The 23072-nt window shown below is 54.6% G+C and overlaps 8 protein-coding genes across 8 annotated transcripts; 5 read left to right on the top strand and 3 right to left on the bottom strand.

Annotated features, from left to right (window-relative positions):
- Nucleotides 1-1776: 1776 nt before the first annotated feature.
- ESF2 (RNA-binding ATPase activator ESF2) lies at nt 1777-2585 on the top strand (the record flags this gene model as incomplete). Its single annotated transcript, XM_076637079.1, has 4 exons — nt 1777-1918; nt 2023-2134; nt 2274-2344; nt 2452-2585. Coding segments are annotated over 4 exons (459 nt in total), but the record flags the coding sequence as incomplete, so codon positions are not given.
- Nucleotides 2586-2778: 193 nt separating this feature from the next.
- Nucleotides 2779-5619, top strand: ARG1 (argininosuccinate synthase). Its single transcript, XM_076642405.1, has 10 exons — nt 2779-3092; nt 3209-3288; nt 3390-3449; nt 3559-3625; nt 3749-3830; nt 3936-4045; nt 4128-4226; nt 4343-4902; nt 4989-5064; nt 5153-5619. Exons 1-10 carry the CDS (start codon nt 3035-3037, stop codon nt 5248-5250), a joined length of 1290 nt encoding a protein of 429 aa, XP_076492451.1. The 5' UTR covers nt 2779-3034; the 3' UTR covers nt 5251-5619.
- A 689-nt stretch (nt 5620-6308) lies between these two features.
- BDY24DRAFT_223085 (uncharacterized protein) lies at nt 6309-8977 on the bottom strand. Its single transcript, XM_076636568.1, has 9 exons — nt 8909-8977; nt 8500-8832; nt 7959-8387; nt 7720-7895; nt 7480-7646; nt 7206-7380; nt 7022-7129; nt 6656-6901; nt 6309-6573 (listed from the first exon to the last, which is right to left on the bottom strand). The coding sequence occupies exons 2-9, from the start codon at nt 8719-8721 to the stop codon at nt 6513-6515; spliced, it is 1584 nt and encodes a 527-aa protein (XP_076492450.1). The 5' UTR covers nt 8722-8832; nt 8909-8977; the 3' UTR covers nt 6309-6512.
- Nucleotides 8978-9800: 823 nt separating this feature from the next.
- Nucleotides 9801-10579, bottom strand: BDY24DRAFT_223004 (uncharacterized protein). Its single transcript, XM_076636567.1, has 3 exons — nt 10556-10579; nt 10254-10456; nt 9801-10148 (listed from the first exon to the last, which is right to left on the bottom strand). Exon 3 carries the CDS (start codon nt 10146-10148, stop codon nt 9855-9857), a length of 294 nt encoding a protein of 97 aa, XP_076492449.1. The 5' UTR covers nt 10254-10456; nt 10556-10579; the 3' UTR covers nt 9801-9854.
- A 1158-nt stretch (nt 10580-11737) lies between these two features.
- BDY24DRAFT_419003 (uncharacterized protein) lies at nt 11738-12902 on the top strand (the record flags this gene model as incomplete). The annotated part of the gene is made up of 2 exons (XM_076643919.1): nt 11738-11992; nt 12162-12902. The coding sequence occupies 2 exons, from the start codon at nt 11738-11740 to the stop codon at nt 12900-12902; spliced, it is 996 nt and encodes a 331-aa protein (XP_076492448.1).
- Nucleotides 12903-13012: 110 nt separating this feature from the next.
- On the top strand, nt 13013-18899 carry SEC8 (exocyst subunit SEC8). Its single transcript, XM_076636566.1, has 21 exons — nt 13013-13095; nt 13178-13748; nt 13832-13881; nt 13959-14284; nt 14360-14528; nt 14614-14716; nt 14809-15665; nt 15750-15848; nt 15936-16058; nt 16143-16536; nt 16641-16702; nt 16786-16924; nt 16997-17091; nt 17176-17322; nt 17397-17483; nt 17558-17640; nt 17706-17820; nt 17895-18013; nt 18093-18186; nt 18277-18444; nt 18560-18899. Exons 2-21 carry the CDS (start codon nt 13205-13207, stop codon nt 18683-18685), a joined length of 3900 nt encoding a protein of 1299 aa, XP_076492447.1. The 5' UTR covers nt 13013-13095; nt 13178-13204; the 3' UTR covers nt 18686-18899.
- A 201-nt stretch (nt 18900-19100) lies between these two features.
- Nucleotides 19101-21115, top strand: BDY24DRAFT_403666 (uncharacterized protein). Its single transcript, XM_076642404.1, has 4 exons — nt 19101-19341; nt 19412-19743; nt 19846-19990; nt 20078-21115. The coding sequence occupies exons 1-4, from the start codon at nt 19207-19209 to the stop codon at nt 20738-20740; spliced, it is 1275 nt and encodes a 424-aa protein (XP_076492446.1). The 5' UTR covers nt 19101-19206; the 3' UTR covers nt 20741-21115.
- On the bottom strand, nt 21034-22833 carry BDY24DRAFT_403661 (cytochrome c oxidase subunit IV-domain-containing protein). Its single transcript, XM_076642403.1, has 6 exons — nt 22515-22833; nt 22317-22353; nt 21841-21975; nt 21564-21634; nt 21379-21419; nt 21034-21260 (listed from the first exon to the last, which is right to left on the bottom strand). Exons 1-6 carry the CDS (start codon nt 22764-22766, stop codon nt 21212-21214), a joined length of 585 nt encoding a protein of 194 aa, XP_076492445.1. The 5' UTR covers nt 22767-22833; the 3' UTR covers nt 21034-21211.
- Nucleotides 22834-23072: the final 239 nt, after the last annotated feature.

The following is a 23072-nucleotide window of genomic DNA, read 5'->3' as shown; positions in this document are numbered from 1 at the left end:
CATCTCAATCTCCATCAAAGGGACGCTCGGCAAACAACTGGAGCGGAGGTCTTCGGCCTGCAGCAAATTGAACTCGACGCGTCTCGCAAGAAAGGAGGGCAAGAACAAAGGCGAGGCCTGTCTCTTCGAAGAAAAACCTTAGGCTGGTATGGTCAAGCTCTTCTGCGCTCGCAGCATGTTCACGGGGGAGGGGAGTAAAGATAGAGATGAATGCGACGCGGTTTATGTAACGGCTCTTTCTCGCTCGCCGTTGAGCGGAAGTCTCGTTTCAGCCCTCGCCCCCTCTTCCTTTTTTCGACCAACGTCCATCTCCTCCGTTCCTTCCTCTTCAGGTCTCTTTTCGCTCCTAGCCTACTGTGAGTTGCCCCTTCCCACCCTTCCATGCACCTCTTTTCGGTCGAGCTCCTTGGCTTCCCTGTCTCCGACCGCTCTTCCTTTCCCTCGTCGTCGTTCCAAAACTTTCAAAGCTGACCTCTTCCTTCCTTCTTTTCCTCCCCTCTTTCTCTGCTACAGAACAACCCGTGACTCTTCCTCTTCATCCTCTATCTCAGCTATAGCGCTTCCAGTCTTTCAGAACCAAGTCAGCCGAGGAAAACCTGCTTCTCGTCCGTTCAGAACCTCGTGAGTCTTTCTTTCCCGCCTTTCGTTCTTGTTCTCGCCTTCGTTCCCCTCCCCCTCCCCCCTCCCACCCCAACACAACAACACCACCGTTCATCAACCGAGATTTGGAGTGATGACAAAATTTCCATGCTAAATCTGAACGGCCTCCGGGCCTCGAAGAAAAAACCCCCAGGGTAATGCCTGATTTCTGACCCAATCTCGAAACCAAACCACCCGTTTCTTTCGACAACATCCTCCTTTGCACTTTCTCGGCTCGGTCGTAGGAGTTTTGAGATCGTTACTTACTTGCTCTTCTTCTTCCTTGCTTCTGTCTTTGCCCTCAAAGACACAGACTTGGAACGCTGGTCTGCGAAGAGGGCATTCGAGGCGACGCACTTTCAGCCCGCCCTCAGCCTTGGAGCGCGTTCTTCCTTTTGCTCCACTTCGTCGCTTCCGAACATTTCTCTTTCTCCGCGGCTATGCATGTTCTTCTCTTCAATTTTTCGGCGTGCTCTTTTCGCTAAGCCCGTCCTCGCATCTGCAAGATCACTGAGTCGGACTGGAGGGAACGAGAAAGCGGTCGTCTTCGCCGTCGCTTTCTCCCTTCTTGAAAAGGTCCTCTGCCTCGCTCGCATAAACTATGAGCTACCGAGATGTCGAGTCTGCGCCGATGAGAAGATCCGAAGCATCTGAAAGGAGGTGAGCCGGTCGTAAGAAGCAACGACGACGCGTGTGAGGAGGTCGGTCTTGAATGAGAACCGTGACCTTTTTGACTCCAGATCTTTGCCCGGCTCTACGACTGTAGAGTTCTTCGTTGTATGTTTGAAGACTGAGGTGTCCTTCAAAAGTTCAAACGAGTGGCAGCGTCGTCAAGAAGAGGGAAAGGAGGTCGCTCGAATTTCGTCGAGCTCACCTTTCCCTTCTTCTCCCCTTCTCCTCCTCCCTTCCTCCCAACCCTCACCCGACCTCAACTCGTCACTCTCCCCCCTGCCCCCTGCCTCCCTCAGTACCTCTCTGCCCACCTCTCCACTTCCCTGCTCCAAAGCCATGGCCTCCCCTTCTCCTCAACCCGAGGCTTCAACCTCAGCAAAACCTCTCCCTTCCACCTCCTCCTCCTCCTCCTCTTCCAAACCCTCTGCCCCTTCCTCGAAACCCAAGAAGAAGCCCATCTCGCCTGGAATCGTCTACATCTCTCGAATCCCTCCTGGGATGACTCCTCAGAAGATCAAGCACCTCATGGGGAGGTGGGGCGAGACAGGCAAGGTCTACGCTCAGAAGGATGGTCCCTCGGGAGGTGCGCCTGGGTCGAAGTCGAAGAGTGAGTCGATGCTTCTTGTGCTTGGGCGTATCAGGCCGAGGAGCGTGCTAGAGAGCAGCTGTAGATCTAAGGGCTGGTTAACTAACTTGAGGTTGGTGTTGCAGCTCATTCTGTTCGATACACCGAGGCTTGGATCGAGTTCCTCAACAAGTCTGTGGCGAGGTCGGCTGCTGAGATGCTGAACGCTCAGCCTATCGGAGGAGCTAAGGGAGAGAGGTACGTCTCGTCTTCATCTTGTTTCCTTGAGGTCTACTGTAGAGAGAGCGGAGGAGGAAGGGAAGAATTCCGAGCTCCCCACCTCCTCCCTCCTTCAACTTGCGCTGACTCCTTTCTCCCCGTCTCCTCGCTTTCTCAGATGGAGAGACGACATCTGGACGATGAAGTACCTTCCAGGTTTCAAGTGGGAGATGCTGGGAGAGCAAGTCGGTTCGTACTCCATCCTATACCTCTCGTTCAACTCGTCTCTCTTCGCGCTCGAGCTCACCTTTCTCTCACTCCTCCTTTCTCAACCACTTCCCTTCGCCCTCTCCCAGCGTACGAACGAGCTTCCCACACCTCTCGACTTCGACAAGAGCTCTCTCGCTCCAAGACGGAACAGTCGGACTACCTCCGAAACGTCGAGCTCGCTCGAGTGCTCGACAAGAGGAGGGAGAAGAAGAAGGAAGCGTCGGGTGGAGCAGCTGGAGGAGCCGAGGTTCAGGTCGGAGGAGAGAAGGGCAAGAGAAAGTACGAGCAGAGAGGGAGGGACGAGTCTTCTGCTGGCGGAGGAGGTGCTGCTGGGGGGGAGGGGTCTTCGAAGAAGAGGCCAAAGAGGAAGGGAGGGGACGACGGAGGAGAGAGCGCGGCCAAACTCGTCGACGTCCTTGGTTCGGTCTTCTAGTAGTTTGGTCGGCCATTTTCTGGTAGATAGACGTTCTTTTCTACAAGAGGAGAAGGAAAGGCTGTCAGATCTCACAGAAAAAATAATCCTTTAGCAGCACTCGGAGAAGCTCTGGGTCGCCGAACAGACAGAGAGCGATTCCGTCTTATCTCAATCCTTCAGAGTCGCCTCCCAACCACAACTTCCTCTCCCCTCCCTTCCCTCAACTCTTTCCCTTCTCCCCTCTTAAAATCACCATGTCTGTTGCTCCTGGATCCAAGGGACGAGTTCTGCTCGCTTACTCTGGAGGACTTGGTGAGCTCTCAATCTCTAGAAGGAAGGGAAGGAGGAAGGACCAACTCCCTCCCGCTTTTTGAACTGACTCGACGTCGTCCTTCCCTTTTTTTCCTTTCGCCTTCGCTCTTTCTCAGATACCTCCTGCATTCTCGCCTGGCTCATCGATGAGGGATACACTGTTGTCTGCTTCATGGCTGATGTCGGACAGGATGAGGTTCGTCTTCGCTTCCTCCCTCCGTCTTCCGTCGATTTAAGCGTCCCTCCCTCTTTTGCTCACCTTCCTCTTCCTTGCCCTTCGTTTGCTGTTGACTCCAGGACTTCGACATCGCCCGAAACAAGGCCGTCGCCTGTGGAGCTGAGAGCTACATCCTTGCTGTGAGCTCAAAAGAAGCAAAGAAGGAACGAAGAGTCGGAGGGCTGAGAGCTCATCAAAATCCAATCCTTCTCTCCTTCCCCATCTCTTTTCGTTCTTGTTGCTCTACAGGATCTTCGAAAGGAGTTCATCACCGAGCTCATCTACCCCGCCGTTCAGGTTAACGCCATCTACGAGGGTCAGTCCTTTGCTCTTGCCTCTCCAAAAAAAAAAAAAGCGAAGGAGCCTCGAGCTGATCCGTCGTCTCGTCTCGTTCTTCTTTTCTTTCTCCTTCCCTTCCTTCTCGTTTTTCTCCCATCAGGTGTCTACCTTCTCGGTACCTCGCTCGCCAGGCCCGTCATCGCTCGAGGAATGATGGAGGTTGCCGAGTCCCAGAACTGCGAGTGAGTCTCTACGTCCTTTGAACTCGAGTTCCGATAAGCAGGAGGAGAGATGGAGGAAGAAGTCGCGAAGCTGATCTCTCTTATCCTCTCCTCTCTCTTCTTCAGCTTCGTCTCTCACGGATGCACCGGAAAGGGAAACGATCAGGTCCGATTCGAGCTTGCCTTCTACGGTCTTAAGCCCGACATCAAGGTCATCGCTCCTTGGAGGATCCCTGGTGAGTCTCGAGCTCTCGAACTCTCGGAGGGAACGACCCGAAGCTCATTCGTTCTTGCCTTGTCTTTCTCGTTTGCTTCTAGCTTTCTACGAGCGATTCCCTGGAAGGTCCGCTCTCCTTGCTTACGCCGCTGAGAAGGGTATCCCCGTCGTCCAGACCGCTTCCAAGCCTTGGTCTACCGGTTCGTTTCTCTCTCTCTCTCCTTCCCGCTCCCCTCCTCCTTCCCGCCTTCCCTTCCTTACTTTCCTCGCTTCAAAAGCTGACCTCGACTCCTTCCTCTCCCTTCCCTTCCATCAGACGAGAACCTCTTCCACATCTCCTACGAGGCCGGTATCCTCGAGGACCCCAACACCACCCCTCCTCGAGACATGTGGAAGCTCACCGCCAACCCCCAGGACGCTCCCGACACCCCCGAGCACATCCTCATCGAGTTCACCAAGGGTATCCCCACCAAGGTCGACATCCTCTCCTCCAAGAAGACCATCACCGACCCCGTCGAGATCTTCCTCTCCCTCAACGCGCTCGCTCGAGAGCACGGAATCGGGCGAATCGACATCGTTGAGAACAGGTTCATCGGAGTCAAGTCTCGAGGATGCTACGAGTCTCCCGGAGCCACCATCCTCCGAGTCGCTCACATGGATCTCGAGGGTCTTACCCTCGACAGGAACGTTCGAGCCCTCAGGGATCAGTTCATCACCCCTGCGCTCTCAAACATCCTCTACAACGGTTACTTCTTCTCCCCCGAGAGGGAGTTCGTCACCGCTGCTATCCCCGCTTCCCAGAGGACCGTCAACGGAACCGTCAGGCTTCAGCTCTACAAGGGAAACGTCTCGGTCGAGGGTCGATTCTCCGACGAGGTGCGTCCCTTTCTCTCCTTCTCTCCCCTCCCTTCCTTCGAAGCTCAAGAGCTGACCTTCTTTCCCTTCGTCTGTCATGTTCGTAGGGTCTCTACGACGAGAAGTTCACCTCCATGGACGAGATGGGTGGTTTCGAGCCCGTCGACACCTCGGGATTCATCAGTGAGTCGAGCTCAACTCCCTCCCTCCTTCCCTTTCCTCTCCCTCTTCCCTTTTCTGACCCGTTTTCTTCTTTATCGCTCTCTCGCAGGCATCGAGTCCATCCGAATCAAGCAGTGGGCCCTTGCGAACGTCCGAAAGGGACAGTCGAGCGTTGCTACTGAGGCGGTTTACGGATCGAAGGCTTAGGTGAAGGAGAGCGATCTTGCGTTTTGATTCGGTGGGGGTGGGGGTTTGATTTTCTTCTTTCTTTCTTTGTAATAGACTATGAACGATACATACATAACAAAAACCACGACGTGTTGGGAGAGATGGGGAAGGGACGGGAGAGGACGAGCTGGAAGCGTCGACGTTGGGGACGGGAAGGACTCGCATTTCTCCTTTGCTCGGAACGTAGAGTGACGTTAGGAAGAGAGAAAAAAGCATGTGAATCGTTACTGCGATATGGAGAAAGCTTGAATGACTACAAGGGCTGATCAGATGAATGGAAAGCTCGAAGCAAAACGAAGTCGCCTCCACCATCATCTCCTCCCGTCTCCTCCCTCTCCTCTCCTCCCCCCACTCCCCACCCGCTCAAACCTCTCCAAAGACCCTCCTCCTCCTCTCCTCCCTCCCCTTCTCGATCACCACCTCCGTCACCCAAGCCAGCCTCTCCACCTCTCCCATCTCAGCAACTCCCGTCTCAAGCTTCTTCCCTCTCACAAACCTCTTCTCCCAACTCGACTCGCACACCGCACATCCCAACCTCGCTCGAACACTCTGAACCATCCCGGTAGCTGGGTTCTTCGCAGCGAGAGGAAGCTCCTTGAACGTATCCGAGACCGATTCGCCGCAGAAGAAGCAAAAGGGAGAGGAGGGAGGGAGGGAGGTGGGTTTGGCTCCAAGCTCGAGGAAGGAGCGAGGTTCCAACTCATCTTCGGACGAAGATTCGGCTTCGGGAAGAGGAGGAGGGAGCTTTCGAGGGGGTGCAGGTTGAATGGATGTGAGGGGAGGAGGATGGTTGTGGGAAGAGGATGGAGCTGGGTTGTGGGTCGAGGAGAATGATCCTGAAGCGACGTGTCGAGAGAAGGACGGGAGAGGAGGACGAGGTTGATTGAGGGAGTAGTTGGATCCGGATGCGAGACTTTGGGAGAAAGGGGAAGCGACGCAGGGATTCTGATGAGAATGGTAGTGATTGGATGAAGAAGAGTTGGACGACGACGCGACCGCGTTGAGAGCGTTCAAGTTGGCATCGATCCTACTCCTCTTCGACGACGATCCAGATTCAGGGTCCTGGAGACGCTTCCTTCCGATGTTCGATGACGATGGGACCGAGTCCGGAGTCTGAAGAGGCATGTCGTCGTCGTCGGAATCCTCCTCGTCCTCTCCTGAATCGCTCTCGAGCTCCTCGGACTCCGAGATCTGTCCTAGCGGCTGCTTTCCTCGTTTCTTGAGGTCCTCGATCTCTCGATTCATCTCGGACCTGTGATTGGAGTAGTGAGCCTTGGCGGAGTTGACCTTCCTTCGAGGATGCTAACAGAAAAAAGCGAGACGTGCAAGTCAGGTCAGCGAACGAGAGCAGCGATGAGAGGAAGGGAGAGGAACGAGAACTCACCTTCTTCGAGAAAGCCTCGAACACGTTCTTCTTCTCTCCCTTTCCATAGGCCAGTATCTGGACGAGCTCTTGATGCTCCTCTCTCGTCCAACGACTCCCCGATGTTGCTGTGTCGTCCACGGGATCCTCGGACTCGACAGACGAAGCATCGGATCCTCTTCCTCGTCGGCGTTGTACTGCTTGAGTGTAGAGGTTTCTGTACACTTTGCGATGGGAGATGATGGCGGGGACAGATCGGTGGGGGTACTGAACGAAAGAGGTGCACAAGAAGAAGACATCGTCGAGTCGAGGTCAGCGTCGGCTTCAGGAAAAGGCTGAAAGGGTTGGCTCACGATCTTATTGAACGTCGTAGCAACTTGAACGAACGTTGCACCCTCTCCAGCGTCAGCGAGGAGGACGACGAGCTGCTTCCTTTCCGTTCGAGTCCAGGCTTGCGTCGCCAAGGGTAAGGCCGAGGTCGAGGTGGATTTCGAACTGGTTTCAAGACGAAAGAGAAGTTCGACTTGTAAAACTTCAGATTAACAGAATGACGAGGAGACAGTGAACTCACTGGTGATGAGGTTGAGCGTGGTCGAGATCGAACTCCGACGCGTCCGATTCCTCCTTCGACGAGTCTTCCTCCTCCGACGAGCTTGATCTCTCGGCCTGTCCTTCCAGTACCATCCTCTTCCTTCGATAAAGGCCCTTGTCTCCATCTCCAGGGTTCTTTCGTTTCGCAGTGTACCCTGTGGAGATTAGAGGAGGGAAAGAAAGACAAAATCAGCTCGAGCTCTTGCGAACTCTCGAACCAGCAGAAAGAGGCGAGACGAAAGAGGCGAACTCACAAGCACTCCTACATCCCCCACAAAAGTCCTTGTCTCCTTTCCCTTCAATCTTGTACCAGTAGGCTGCTTGACGGACGTGACAGTTGGAGCAGAATCCGGAAGCGATGGGTCTAGGAGGAGGTGGCGGCGGCATCGGCGCCCTTCGATTAGGAAGAGGACGAGATGCGCTGCAAGAAGAAGAGAAGTTCCATCAATCATCTAAGTACGAGATCAAGGTACTAAAGAAGGCGAGAGACTCACGCAACGGGAATCGATTCCCGCGTCTCGACGACCTCGACCTCCTCGACTTCTGGGTGTTCGTACTCGATTGGTTGACCGTTGTTGGCTGCCTTGAGCTCGGCGATCTTGGGATCAAAGAACATCGTCTTTCGGATTCGATGACGCTCTCGATAGGCGGAGGCACTTCGAGAAGGATGCTGAAGAAGAAGAAGAAGTCAGGACGAGGGTGAAACGAGCAGAAGGTCTCGAAGTTGACTCACGCTTCTCTCATACTGACACCAGATCGATCGATCGTCCATTTGAGGATCCGAAGCCAGGAAACGAGCGAGCTCCTCCTCTTCCGAGCAAAGCCATCCCTTCTTACTAGCGTAACCGCGGACGAAGTCTCTGCCCTTCACTGGACCCTTCTCCTCGTCGTCGTTTACTCGTCCTCCTCGTCCATCTCCTTCGTCTAGCCCGCCAGCGACGACCTCCTCCTCCTCCTGAGCGACGAAGGGATAGGCCTCTTTGGAGGAAGATGCAGCTTTCCCGAAGCTTTGTCGAAGCCATCGCAAGGAACGGACTTGGTGAGGAGGAGGGAGAGCGCGGAAGAAGGAGGATTCCGCGCATTCTGGATCGAGAACAACGAAGGTCGCATTGAGGATGTTGGAGGTCGAGGGGAAGGTGTAGCCGAGGGATCTGGATTCGTTCTAAAAGGTAGGAACAAGGGATGGGGAGACTGTGGTCAATTTACGAAGGGAAAGGACGAGAGGAGGAGGGAGTCGAGCTCGAGGTGCGAAGAGGGGTGGTGAAGAAGCTCACCTCGAGAGTCTGCTTCAACTCTTGAGCTTTGGCAGAGAAGATATCGAGGAAGAGGCGTTCATTGGGATTGTTGAAGGGCCAGACGGATGCACGAGAGGAAGGTGGGAGCGCGACTTGAGAAGAGGAAGAAGACGAAGGAGGAGGAGGAGGAGGCAGTGGAGCGTCGAAGAGATGGCGAGTTTCTCTGTTCCCAGCGATGTCGAGGTTGGGAAGTCGATCCATAGTAAGGGTCGATCGTGGAGTGGTCTGAGATTTGAAGTTCTTGAGGCTGAAGGGAAGGTTTGGAGGAAGGGTGGAAGGACGAGATGGGTGCTGGGAGGAAGGGAAGTCGAGCTTCAGTCGGAGTTGGAGCAGAGAGGAAGGTTAGTAGCCGAGATGAACGAGGAAAAGATGGAGGGGAAAAGCTCACAAGCTAAAAGTTTGACAGAGACAAGCTTTTTGAAAGTCTATCAGCAACCCTAAACTATGGATGTAGTCCAGGAAAGTGAGCGGAAGAGTCATTTGGACGCGACGACGCGCCTCCCTCCCTTCTTTGCGCTCTCAGCTGCATCAAAACGAGGTTGAAAGGGTCATCAAAATCCCCTCCCTCTCACTTCCCCTTTACAAACTGGATCCACTTCTTCGGCACCCCTCTGTCCACCAGTAAAGAAGTCACGACCTTATCGTGCGTTCCTTGAACGAGGACCTCCATCAGCGAGGTTTTCGAGGTGGTGTTGACAGGAGAGACGGTTGTTGAAGAGGCGCAGACTTTCTTGAGTTCTTCGGCGAAGGCTTAAGGTTGAAAACGAAGGAGTCGAGGTCGTCAGATCGAGGAAAACTGAGAGAGGAAGAGTGAGGCGACGCGACGACGAACCTTTTGGATCGACTCCGAACAGCTCCAGTCCGGTGACGAGAGTGACGAACTTGGACTGACGTTTCTTAGCGGTGATATGGATAGGCGTCGGGGATCCTTTCCTGCGAAAGCGACCGAAAGGAAAAAAAAAAAGGGTCAGTGGTCTCGAAACAAGAACGGACGAAGACGAAGACGCGATGAAACTCGAACTCACTTCCTGACCTCCTTCTCACCTTCAACCTTGATCGAGTAGAAGCTCTGCATCCCACTCCTCAACCTCTCCACTGCATCATCTCGTTTCAAGAACTCGACCTTCTCTCCCTTCTTGAGGATGGCGATTTTGAGGGCGTCGTCGAGGAGAAAGAAAGAGCCGTCTCGAGGATGCGTGAGGTTGTGGGATTTGACATAGGTAAGGAGATGAGTTCGGATTTGGGAGGTTGTGTAGTACTGCTCAGAGCTGTGAAAGGATCGGAGAAGAAAGGGGTCAGCTGAGGCAAGAGAGTGGCAATGGGAAAAGCGGGACTCACTCGTCGACGCCGCAGAAAGCCATCGTGTTCCCGTGAGGTTTCCAAATTTCTGCCACCTCAATCTTCCTGCCCTTTCCCTTCGAGTCTCCAGCATCTCCGGCTCCAGGTCCAGAAGAAGAAGAGGAAGCAGCTCCTCCAGCGGCAGCAGCCCTCTTCCTCTCCCTCGCCTCGATCTCTCCCGTCGTTCCGTGAGGCTTGAAGTCCTTGAGAGCGACGTTCGAGGTATCCACTGAAGCGATGAGGTCTTGATCCCGAGTAGACTTGATCTTGATGAGACCTTCCTTCTCCATCTAGATTCGTTCGAAGAGAAAGGAAAGCAAAAGGACGCGTCGAGTCAGCTTTGAGTCGAGGCTCGACACCCTGTCGACATCTGAATCGGTAAAAGGTGCACTAACAGCCTTGAGCCACTTCCCAGCCTTCTTGTACGACGACTTGGCGACGACGGCTTCGATGGGAGCCCAGTGGGGACGATGCGAGAGGATGGTTTCGATGAAGGTGGATGAAGAGATGGGGAAGGTTCCTGCTGGAACCTGAGCTGGTGGGGAAGGGAAGGACTTGATGTACTGAAGGAGAGCTAGACGGAGCACGACGTCGATGTCTGAAGGATGGGAAGAAAGACGAGTCAATACGAGGTCGGACGCGTCGTGGAGAAGAGAGAGGAAAGAAACGAACCCTTCGGAGAGAGCTCTGGACTTGCCGATGTCGACGAAGAAGCTACGGAAGGTTCGTCCTTCGAGAGATCGATGATCTTGAGATCCTTGACGGCTGAGGAGAGGTCTGGTTGAGCTTGAGGTGACTCGTCTTCGTCCGACTCTTCCTCCTCCTCCGAGTCATCGTCCGGAAGCGAGAACGAGATCTTGAAGGGCGTTTTCCCAGCAACCCAGAGACTGAAAAGAACGGCAATACGGTCAGCTCTGTCTCCTACCAGCTAGACGAGAAGTGTGCGACTCACTGATCGTTCCAACAGTGCAGCAAACCAACGGCCTTCCCTCGTTTCCCTCTGACCTCCTTGAGCTCTCTCGCGTCGACGGTCAACCTCCCTACTCCCAACGGAGTATCGCAGCCCGTGGCCAAAATAGCGATAAGATCCCCTTCTTTAAGATCCAGATTCGAAGGAGGACCAGCGAGTCCTGGAGCGAGAAGATCTGCTCCGGAGATCAAGCGATGAATGACGTGAGGATGGGTCGAGATGGTTGGGAGGAGTGTTGGGTAGGCGGTGAGGGTGTAGATGGTTGGGATCAAGAGGAGAGTGACGGAAGGAGTAGGTTTTCCGAGCGAGAACCATAAGGGGTTGGTTCCAGCTGAGTTGGGAGAGAAGTAGACCGTCTTTGGGGAGAGAGAACAGAGAAGGAGGAGAGCGAGGTGGTGGAGGAGAAAGGAGGAAGGAAGGGCGAAAAAAATCAGCTTTTCCGCTTCGAAAACCTGGTAGAAGTATGTTTTAGGCTCACTCCTGGTAGCTCGAGATGAGTGGTGACCTTGGCAGTCAAGATTCCATCTGGTACGAGCACTTTTGCGAGCTCAGCATCGACGCCGTAATCGAGGACGACCTGTTGGACGAGTTTCCGACGGTCTGTAGCAGGTGAAAAAAGGTCAACTCGGGATCAAATGTGACGAGAGGCTCTGTAGGACTCACCAGACGATCGGACTGGCGAAAGAGTGTTGATATGAGGAGCTCTTTTGAACGACATGGCGGTTTGAAGGGACGCAAGAAAAGGAAAGAGAGCTCGACTTTCGACCTTCCTTCCCTTCCTTCCATCAACGTCGACAAGCTCCCTTCTTCCAGCAAACTTTCAACGCAGGAAAGCTCCTAGAGCTCATTCTCACCCTTCCCTACACCCCCTCGCCTCAACTCCTCCCAACTATCCCTCCTAGACTCAACATGTTCGCCGCTCGAACGTCGACGAGCTCGCTCCGATCCTCCTCCTCCTCCCTCCTCCTCTTCTCTCGAGCCTCCTTCTCCTCCACTTCCTCTGTGGGCAACAATCCCGGGAAGGATGGACCGTCTACGATGGGAATCTCGAGGAAGGCTAGGCTGAGATCTACCTACTTGACTGGAGGAGGAGGAAAGGTCACCAACGAGACTCCCAAACGAGGAAAAGACAGTCCTTTTCTCCCAGGAGGTCATCTTCCAAAGGTGAGCACTTGGTATTCATACAGTGAAGGGTGTGGTCGTCGTCTGGGTGGTCTTTTGGGGGCTTATAGAGGCAGGAAGAAGGGAGATTTCCCTACGAACTCGTTTCAGCTCGACCTCACTTTTCTCCTTCTCGTCCTTCCCTCGTCCTGACCTCCTTCTCCTTCTTCAGTCCTCCCTCGAAACCCTCGTCTCCCTCTATCACTCCACCCAAAACCACATCACCCGAGACACCCTCGACGCCGCCATCGACGCCGCCTTCGCTCCCATGGCCGACCAACCTCGAAACGACCGTCCTCTAATGGCTTCCCTCCTCGACCTTCACCAAGAAATGAACGAGCCCGGATCCCTCACCAGGAAATCGTCCATCCCAAACAACCCCCTAACGCCCACTCGAACCTCCAAAGCCGAAGAAGCCCTGCAAATCCCTTCCGGATCGACTCCTCCAGCCCACCTCGCGGAGGCTCGTCAAGAAGCTCTCGACTTCCTCCATTCAGATCCCAACTCGCCTGCTTCCGATCCTCGCTCGACAGCGTCCGTTCTGGATCCGGCTATCTTGCAGGGGATCTCGCCTCTTCAGTCGTCGTCATCTCAGGTCGATCCGGGTCAGGCGAAATGGTTGGCTCATGTGAGGCAGGAGGACGAGAGCGCGGTGAACGATTGGGTCGGAGCGGCAGAGTCGGATATGACGCCGAGGGAGAAGCTGCTGGTTCAGGCGTTGTACGGAGTGGAGGAGAAGATGAGACCGGGGTTGTCGATGGTGACCGGGGAGGCGAAGAAGTTGGAGGTCGAGAGGGAGAGGGCGAGGTTGGAGACCGAGAGGTTGGAGTTTGAGGACTTGAGGAGGGAGATTGCGGAGGACAGGATTTGGAGGGAGGAGCAGGAGAGGAGGTTGGTGGAGCGGATTGAATAGGGGCTAGGCTTATACCAGAACTTTTTAGGATAGAGTGCTGTGATTTTGAACGAGGAGAGAAGACTGAGAGAAGAATGTGAGAAGACGACGCGAATTCGGTTGAGCTCGAAGTTCGAGATCGCGAGTTGTTTTCTTTCAGCTGTCCACCACCACCTTTTCTCGTAATCGTTCAAAGAAGGCCAGATCAATATAGGTACGCTTCGTCCCTACAACCACATAGCGCTATTTTCATAATCAAGCTCATCATTCTTTCCGTCCTCGTCCGTTCGTTCAAGCTCGTCCCTCCTTCCCTCCTCCTCGCCATGTCCCGCTACCCTCCCCCTTCCTCCCTCCCTCAAGTTCAACGCTACCCGAACGGACTCCCTTCTCAACCCTCTTCTAGTCGCTCTCAACAGCCTCAACAACGAGAGCAACCTCCTCCTCGCTCAACGTCCTCCAACTCTCTCTCCTCCTCCGCCCTCCCGGACTCCTCCCCTCGTCGTCCAACCCGTTCCATCCGCCGTCCCAACATCCCCTCCGCTGAATTCCCCGACTCTCAATTCAACCTCGATCCGAACTCGTTCAACACTCGTTCCAACCAGCAGGATCGAACTCCTTCTCCTGAGCTCGAAAGGCGCCAACCTACGTGGGAGGAGGATCGATCTCTTCGACGAGAAGCTCAAACGAAAGCAGAGAACGAGCAGCAGGATGGAGCGGAAGTTTACAAGACTGCCAAATTGGGACAGGTGCTGAGTAGTGCGTTGAACGATAGGAGGAGGAAGGACGTGGAGGAGAAGAAGATCAAGGGAAGGAGGCAGCAGAGGGAGGAGGGAGAGGGAGACGACGGAGAGTACGAAGGGTTTGAAGGTACGTCCGGTTGATTTGAAGCTTTTGGTTCTTGAGACAGTGAGTAGAGCTGAGCTGACTGCGCGTTCATTCTGTTACTGTAGACATCCTTCGTCTCGTCAAGCGAGACTGGGCGTTCGTAACAGATCCAGACGTGAGCTCGCATCTCTCCTTCCTTCCCTCCCTCTCCTTTCTCCTTTCGCTAACCTCCCACTTTCCTCTCTCCCTCAGTTCAACCCCATTCCCTTAGCTCTCATGCTCCTCACTCCCGTCCCCAACTCCCCTTTGACGCTCTCCTCCTTCCACGCCCTCTCGGTCTCCCTCCTCCGATCCCTCCAATCCACCGTCCAAACCCACTCGTCTTCCTTCGCCGCGTCCATCTCAACCCACAACTCCTTCTTCAACTCCCTCAGCCAGGCTCAGCTGGAAGTGCGAGAGGCGAGAGCGACGCTGGCGGAGGCGAAGGAGGCGCTGAGCGGGGAGAGGAAGGCCGAGGTGGGTGCGCTTTGGGGGAGAGGGAGGATGGTCAAGGATATGTTGGGCTTGTTGGACGTTATGTGAGTTGTAAGAGAGCTTGTTTGGATGTGGGAAGGATGACTGACCGGGTTGGTTATGTTGTTGGTTGGTTGTAGTGAGCAGCTGAAGTCGGTTCCGGATCAACTCGAGACGTTGATGCAGGAGAAGAGGCTGCTTCTCGCATCCCTAATTCTGGTGAGGTCGCTCAAGACGATTACGAAACCGGAGATGATGGAAATTGGAGCTTTGGCGGACCTGAGAGCGTATCTGCTTGGTCAGGAAGTAGTGAGTCTCGTCGCTCTGGTCGCGTTCGTGCTCTCGAGCTCGTCGAAGCGTCGACTGATGTTTTTGTGTTCGTGCTTTTGCGCAGGCTATGCGAGAGATCCTCATCGAAGAACTTCACAATCACCTTTACCTCAAAACTTACTACACCGACTCTCGATGGCAGCCTTACACTCGTGGTCAGACTTCTCGTGAGTCAATCGACCCTTTCCTTCTTCGTTTCGACGCGTCCTGATCGTCCTCTCTTTCTTTCCTTCCTTCCACTTCCCCGTCAACCCTCCAGTCCCCGACCTCGACCCAAACTCCACCACTACCTCTAACTCCTCCACCACCATCCCTCCCACCACCTCCCGCTCCGGCCTCCTCTCTCCCTCAGCCACGACCTCCTCCCTCCCTCCGCCCTCTCCCATCTCACCCTCCAGCCCCTTCCCCTCCTCCTCCCTCCCCTCTCTCTCCCAACCCTCCAACCTCGCCTCCTACCTCCAAGACCTCGCCACACGTCCCTCCCAAGACCCCATCCTCGACATCCCAGACGACTTCGATGCCCTCCCCGCTCCTCCCGTCCCTTCTCACAACCGCGGTGGATCCACCAACATCCCCGGTACCTCTGGAGCGTCCTTCTCCTCCTTCGGACCCTCGACGGGAGTGGGAGGTGGGGTTGGAGGTCAGAACGCTACGCCCGAAAGCGACTCCTTCGTCTACATCGAACACTTGCTCGAGGCGCTTGCGGCTCTGGGTCGGCTCGGATGGGGACTGGATCTGATCAACCAGAGGGAAGCAGGAGAGATCTTTGCGGTCGTAGAAGGAACGATTGGGGAAGTAGAGGAAAGGAGCTCGGATCGGAGGAGACAGAGCTCGATGCTTTCCCTCGGCAACAACGCGAGACTGTTCTTGCCTCCTCCGCCGTCGGCGACGGAAGCGTTCGAGGCCACTTCTTCTGCCTCGGGAGGAGGGTTGGGTGGAGTGGGAGGGCTGGGTGGAGGTGGGGCGGTGTTGAGTCTGGGAGGAGGAGCGGGAGGGGAGTTGGGGGAGGAGAACTCGGAGACGTTGAGGGATCTGTTCTGGACGACGTATTCGAAGTTGGATGCGGTGCTGCAGGGGTTGAGGGTCGTTTGGGAGGTGGCTGGTAGGATTGGAGGGGTGAGTGGATTTTCTCGCTGTTGACAGATATGACGAGAGGAGGGACGAAACGAGAACTGACGCGACGTTCGTTCGTTTCCCCAGAGGAAAGACTTCAAAGATGCTTCAGGGACGGTACCGAGGAGGGGAGCTGGTGCTGTAGCGGGAGATGTGATTGAGATTTGGAAACCTATCCAGACGGAGGTGAGTCTCCCTTTTCTTTCTCGAGCGGTCGTTCCTGTTTCGAGACGCGTCGCTGACTCTTCGTTCTCCGTTTGACTGCGACGACAGATCCGAAGCCTTCTCCGAGAGTACCTGACAAACGAGGATGCTGGATCAGTGTCGTCTCGTCACCCTATCACGACCATCAACGAGGTTTTGAGGGATGGGAAGACGACGAGGGATCGTTCGAAAGTGAGCCGCTTCTTCATCTCTGTCTCTGTCTCTTGCCATCCACTTCGGATCTTGACCTGATCTCTGAACTTTCTCCTCTTGCAGCCCATCTTCCGCCTCATCGACTCGGACTCCAAAATCACCTCCAAGCTCCTCAAACGACACGACGACGAACTCACTCGATCCCTTCGTTCCTCCGTCCCCGGTCTCGTCAACCTCTCGTCCGACCCTTCCAACACCAACGCCAACTCTTCTTCCCTCTCTGACGACCGGTCCTCGACCACCCATCAGCCTACATCACATCGACTGCTGGTCACGCCTGACGCGTTCAACGTCTCGGTACTGTTTCAGCCCACGTTGTCGTTCCTGAAGAGGGCGGCGGCGATCATGCCTGTGGGGATCGAGGATGAGAGTTCGGGGCTGGATGAGTTTGTGGTGAAGGTCTATCTGCCTCAGTTGGAGGAGAAGGTCAGCGAGTTGGTGCAGTTGAGTTTGGGTGGTGAGTTTGCGTCTGCTTTCTTCTCTTTCGTCGTCGTCTCTCGTCGTCCAAACTGACGCTTCCTCTTTCTTCTGTTTCTTCCTCGGCACTTTCCCACTCGCCAGCTTCCGGAGCTTTCCAGGAAGACGCGACTTGGCGGTCGTTCTCGACTCGTCCGGTCGTCAAGGTTCGTCGCTTCCACTCTCGTCCAATCGCACTCCTTCCAAGCTTCAACTGACCCGCTTCGTCTCCTCCTCCTTTTCCTCGCAGTCGAGTACTCAGGTCCTCACCGTCATCGAAAGTCTTTGCTCGATGCTTCGAACGACGCCTTTCCATCGAGAAAACTACTCGAGGTTGATCATCAGCGTCATCATTCAGTTCTATCAGCGATGCAGTGGAAGCTTCCGAGGTGAGTTACAACCGTTCCGCTCTCTGTCCTACCGAACCCAAGCTGACCGGATCCTTCCCTCGAATCGAACAGATATCGTCGCTCGAGGCGATCAGCTCACCCTCTCCGGACTTTGGGCTCAGCGAGCTGAGCTGGTAGCTTGCATGGAGGAACTTCTTCGGTCACCTGTGAGTTCTTATCCGCACACCTACCTCAACTCACTCCGAGAAACCGTTAGCTCAACTGATCCGTTCTTCCTTTCCCCTTCCCAGGACGACCAACCCGAGCACCTTCGAGAGATCGGACTGCAGGAGACTCGACTGGAAATGATCCTCAAGGCCGACAAGTTGATCAACGAGGAGGATCTGATCTCGTCGACGAGGAAGTTCGGTCAACTCGGGAACCTGTATCAGAGCTTGGTGAGTCGACGCGTCCAACCTCTTTCTCCGATCCTCGAGCTGACTTTCGCCTCCTTTGCTCTCTGGATTCGCAGATCTGGTTCATGGGACGACTCTCAACTCTCAAGAGCGTCGCTCCCGAAGGAGTTTCGAGCCCTGTTGTCGATCCTGACGCACCTGAGGTTCGTTTCGTCTTCGTCCTCTTCCTTCTCTGCTCGTTCTGACCTATCTTCTCTTCTTTCCGTCTCTCTCTCAGGTTGATCCGATGGATATCGACAACGAGGTCACCGACGACTCGGCGGACGCTTCTCGTCTGCCTCTCACCAAAGCCATGTCCCAGTTCGCCCTGCTCTCTCCCATCTCGCACCCGTACTCGGCGCTAACTTCCCTTTCTTCGACCACAGACGACTCGACGCTCTCCTCGAGACGTATCGCCAACTTGCTGAGATGGTTCTCTTCACCATGAGGATCGAGGTTCGATGTAGGGTCATGCATTTCATGGACCTTGCGATGAGGCAGGTAAGTATCGTCTTCTTTCCTCCTCTCGTTTTCTTCGACTCAGTATCTGACCATCTTCGTTTCATCCTTCTCAGGGAAATTACCGACTGGAACAAGAAGCTTTCGAGCCTGATCCAAACGTTATCGACATGATCGCTGATCTGGCGAGGTTCGAGGAAGTCGCGTCGACGACGCTGGGACCCAGGGAGAAGACGTTCGTTCCCGTTTCCTTCTTCCCGAATCTCTTCCTCCCTCGAACTTACCTCCTGCATCTCTGTTACCTTCTGTCGCAGGTTCGTCCTCCGAGGTCTTGGAGCACTCGCCGACGACCTTCTCGTCAGCTCGAGTCGATACCTTCGGTTCGCCAATGCTCATGGAGTGAGAAAGGTATGTCTTTGCCCCCTCTTTCTCGTTCATCCACTCAAGTCGCATCTCTTTCTCCGTGCTTCCCACTGACCTTTCGTTCCTCTCTCTCAGATCCTTCGAAACGTCCTCGCCCTTCAGCAAAGCGTCAAGACCCTCGTCGACGACCCCTCCGAAGCAGATTTCGAAAGAGGACGGACGTTCTGGAACCTGTTCTTCACCGGTCCCGAAGAACTGCTCGCAACGCTCAAGATTGGGAAGCCTCAGTTCGCTTTCGAAGAGGTGCGTCGACCGACATCGTCTCCCTCTCTCTTCTCCCTCCCTCTCCTCGTTCTCGTCATCGCAGCCCGACTGACTTCTCCCTTTCTCCCTTTTTTGTCTGTCGGCGATTCAACAGTACAAAGCCCTCTTGAGTCTTCAGCTCGGGATTGATCAGGGAGCTGCTGCTGGAGCGGCTGGAGGGGACAGGAAAGCTTTCAACTCGGCGATGATTGAACTGATGGAGCTCTGCAGGGATGAGTGAGGAAGGAGGGTAGTAGAGTAGATTTCGAGGTTGATCTTACGAGTCATGAACTTCACGATGCTTGATGGAGAATGAGAGGAAGGATACGACGGGTCGACATGAGGTCGACCCTGGCTGAAAGTTTGACGGGACAGTCGATTCGCTGTCTGTCTTTGTTTTCTCCACCTTTCGTCTAGCGTTTCGCACAGGTCTCAAAGATCACATCGTGAAGGTGTAGAGCACACTGAAGAAGTTCGTTCCAAAGGGGTAGGCGGGCGAGAGCAGAAAGGTCGTTCAGCTCGACGCGTCGCGTCCGTTTTGGGGCTTCCTCGTTTCTATCTCGACTGGCCAATCCGCAAGGTCTCTGTACTGCTGGGTCCCACTGCTAATAAAATGTGCACTCCAGTACATTAATTGTAGGAAGGCCTTTTCGCCTATTTTTTTTCTAGTCTCTTTGTCCCACCTGATCGCCCTCTTTCTCGATTCGAATCCAACTCCGACTCGCTTCTTCACCACCAATCTTCTCTTCCCTCTCTTCACCGATGAATCAGGCCGACGCTTCTCAAGCTCACATCGGAACGAGCTTCGAAGAATGGCTAAACATCCAATCTGGTCCCCTTCTCCTCTTTTTCGACTCGTTCTCCCCTGAAGCTTTCTCGCTCTTGAGCGAGCTCGAGGTCAGTCCATCTCCTCCTTCCTCTTCCCTCCTCCCCCTTCTTTTCTGACCGTTCCACTCAATCTTTGTAGAACAAGTTCACAGGTGCAGGAAAAGCTCTCCCAACTACTCCCACCGCCGTCGGAGCTTCCCACATCGTCGTCGATGCGAGCAACAACCATCCTTGGACCCAGCAGCTCCGTCGAGTTTCGAGAGCGCGAGGACTCGGAATCCTTCTCGTCGAACACGGACGGAACGTAAGAGAGGATCGAGACGAGGTGGATTCGAGAGAGTTGGGAACTAGGAACCGAGCTGGTGTCAAGATCGAGGAGAGAGAGATGGAGGACGAGGAGATGGACTCGGATGAGTCGTTGGGAGAGGAGAAGGATTCGGGAGATGAAGACTACGAGGAGGAGAAGTCTCTGTGAGTCCTCCTGCTCTCTCCATATGTATCAAGAATTGATGGCCCTCAAGATGAGTGCTTACCTTCGTTCTTTCTCTTCCTCCGTTTCACCGAAATCTGCAGCAGATCGGCGTCGTCTTCGCACGGGAGAGTCAACGTCTCGAAAGGAACGCCTTGGACGACGTCGGAGAAGAAGAGTCTCGTTCAGCTCTTCCTAGCGATGGAGGGAGCACCCTTAGCCAAGGTGTCAGAGACCTACGGCGTTCTCGTACGTCCCAATTTCCTCGACAGGCAACGACGACGACGCGACGAGAAACCAACCTCTTTTCGTCTCCTTTCATATATTCGCTACCAGAACTCGGACAGGTCGGCATCTGGAACTACTCAGCAGTACTGCGGGAATCGAGAGTGGTACGACAAGCAGGTCAAAACAGCAAAGCGAGAGTTGGAGAAGCTTCTCGTCCCCTCGTCGACGTCGACGTCGACCTCGATTCCTCGTCACCAGCCACCTCCCTCCCAACCTCGTCTTCACCAACCCTCCCCCAGCTCCCCATCAGGCCTCTCCACCTCATCCGCAACCACCTCGACCACCTCTTCCTCGAAACCCTCAGGCCACCTGCCTTTCAATCCCACCAAAGCCACCGCTTCGACTCAGAACAACATCGAAACCGACCAGTTCCTCAGCATCGGATCCAAACCGTCGTCCTGCTCTCCCTCCGATCCCTTCTGCTACTTCTGTGGTTCTACCGACACGTCCAAGTTCACGACGGTGCAGCCCTTGGTCGGCTGGAAGGAGATCGAAGGGCAGAAGATCTACGACGCGATGACGGAGAGGCGAGGCTGCAAGGGTTGCTACTCTTTCTTTCGTAAGAAGATCAACGGAGAGGGAGTTCCTGAGTCGGTGAAGATAGTCGGGGAGCAGCACAGGCTTGCTTGGATTACGGATGAGGTGTTGAAGAGAGGGATCAGGATCAGGAGGGAGGTGGTGGAGGAGGGTGATGGACGAACTGAGGGATGAGTTGGGTGGTTGCAGGATATGGTCAGCGGAGGAGGATTGAGGAAGTCGCTGGGAGTCGAGAGGGGATGTGGGTCGGACGCATCGGGAGGAGGAGACGCGTTGTCGTGGCCAGTTGGAGTTTTCGTTGTTTCTTTCGTTTCTTTCCTTCCTTCCTTCTTCTTTACTCATCTACCTCACCTTATTGATGTCCGTGCTTCCTTCCTTCGAGATGTGATGTGAGCCTTTCCTGATTTCGTTCCTCGACCGATCGAACAGACAGACCGCGTCCGCGTCGACTCTCCCTCTCCTTCCAGTCCAGAACCAAAGATAAAATATTCACAACTACTCGGACGTCCATCCATCACGAAGACCCCACTACTACTATCACTAAAATCTCACTCGCCTCGAGCCCTTCCCTCCGTCCCCGTTCTCGCTCTGCTCCTCGTTCTCTAAAATCAACGACGACGACCTCTCCTCTACGCTACGCTACGCTCATGGGAACCACTTGGGGAACATTCCAGAGTTGATCATTCCGTCTCCCCTGCAGGCACCAAAAGACAAACGCAAGGAACGAGAGTCAGCGTCCGAAGCGTCCAAGTCGCCCTCTCACATCGTCGTCGAGAGACACAAACGAACGTGATGATTGGAGACGGACTCACTTCTTTCCCTCTTCGGACGAGACTCCAGTGATGGGGTTGATCTGTCATCGTGCAAGCATCGAGAAAGGAAGAGGTCAGCGAACGAGAGGTACGAGTCAGAAACGGAAGGGATGAGGCACGAGATGACGAGGGCCTCAATCTCTCTCCCTCCCGCTGTGTGGTTTGAAAGGAAAGGGAAGACTCACGTTTCGCTCCCTCATCCACTCGTTCTCCATAGCCTGGTACTCGTGTGTGGAGGTGATGGCAGGAGGAGCTCCTGGAAGAAGGGAAGGGAAGGGAAAGAAGGCAAAGGTCAGCTCGATCCGTTCTCCTTCCTTTTGTCTCTCTCTGCCTCTCGTCTCTCTCCTCTCCTCGTCCCATTCTCGACGACTCTCCAAAAGCTTCATGGTGGCCCTCCCCACCATCTTCCAGACCCCTATGACCTTGAGAATCAAGCTCCGGCGGTAAGGAACAAGGACTCACGGAAGTATCGAAGGACGTTCCAAACGATTCCGACGGTGAAGAAGCAGCAGGCCATGGAGTAGAGGATCCGCCTCGAGGTCTCGGTGGTCTGTCTGGGTCGTCGAGCTCCGTAGGGTCCGAAGGCGATGAAGTAGGCTGCATTCGGAGGAAGGCGAGAACGCGCGGAGGGAAAGGACCGGTACGGAAGGAGGAGAGAGGACAGAAGGAGTGAGAAGATGGAGAGAGGGAAGGGAAGGAGGGTCAGCCAATTCGGAAGGACGCGATGGAAAACAGGTTCAAGGCAAAGATATAGAAAGGTGGTTGGTGATGGTGGTGTAGCGTGGGTGCAGGATAGTGATCGTGATAGTCTTTTTTTTATTGAAGAGTGCGATTGGAAGGAGGAGATGGAAGGGGTGGGAAGGAGGAGGGAGGAGACAAGAGGGGAAGGGAGGGAAGGAGGAGAAGGGAGGACTGAGAGGGAGGATGATGGGACGTACCAGCCTTCTTCTCGTCGAGAGTCATAGTCTTCCAGTCCTACGAGATGAGAGAAACCACCAGCAACAACCACAAGAAAGAAGAACGAACGAACGACACGATCAGCTCTTCTTTTCTCCTTCTGAGCGAGCTCTCCGACTTCCGTTCTCTCCCTTCCTCTCCCTCCCTCCTCTCCCTCTCTCCTTCCTCCAAGAACTCACCGCCTTTTGAACCTCCTGCAAGATATCGTTGATAACGATCTTCTCCTGCAGAGGCATGAGCTCGTAAGTCCTGTGAACGCTCTTGAGGACGTTGACGGTGTTGTCGGTCGTTCGGATCGACGAGAGCTGGGTAGCCTTCGAGGCAGCAGCGACCTCCGTGGAAGAAGGCGAGGGAGCAGCAGCGGCCGACATGGCTCGGAGGGAGAGGAGAGGGGAGATCGAAGATCGCATCTTGAGGGTGGAACGAAGCATCCTGGTGGAGAGCTTGGGAAGGTGGGAAGGGGAAGGGGAGAGGGAGGAGGGGAGGGTGAGAGTTGGGAGGGCGAGACCAAAGACGTTGAATTTGTAGCGTTGTCTTTCTTGAAGTTGAAAACACGTCGTTTCTACTTGCTGATTTTCATCGAGACGTCAAATTTGATGAGCTCGTTGCTCGAGAGTACCACAAGATATTTTCTGGAAGTTTTCCCATCGAAAAAGAGCCAGTGAAAGAGCATCGAAATCCGACCCTCTCCTTCCTTTCGGCTGGGCTCCCGCGAAACCCACGTCGCCTCCTTTCAC

The sequence above is a fragment of the Mrakia frigida genome, assembly GCF_051309035.1.
Source record: "Mrakia frigida strain ATCC 22029 unplaced genomic scaffold BDY24scaffold_47, whole genome shotgun sequence".
Lineage (NCBI taxonomy): Eukaryota > Fungi > Basidiomycota > Tremellomycetes > Cystofilobasidiales > Mrakiaceae > Mrakia > Mrakia frigida.
This window is presented reverse-complemented; position numbering and strand designations above follow the sequence as displayed.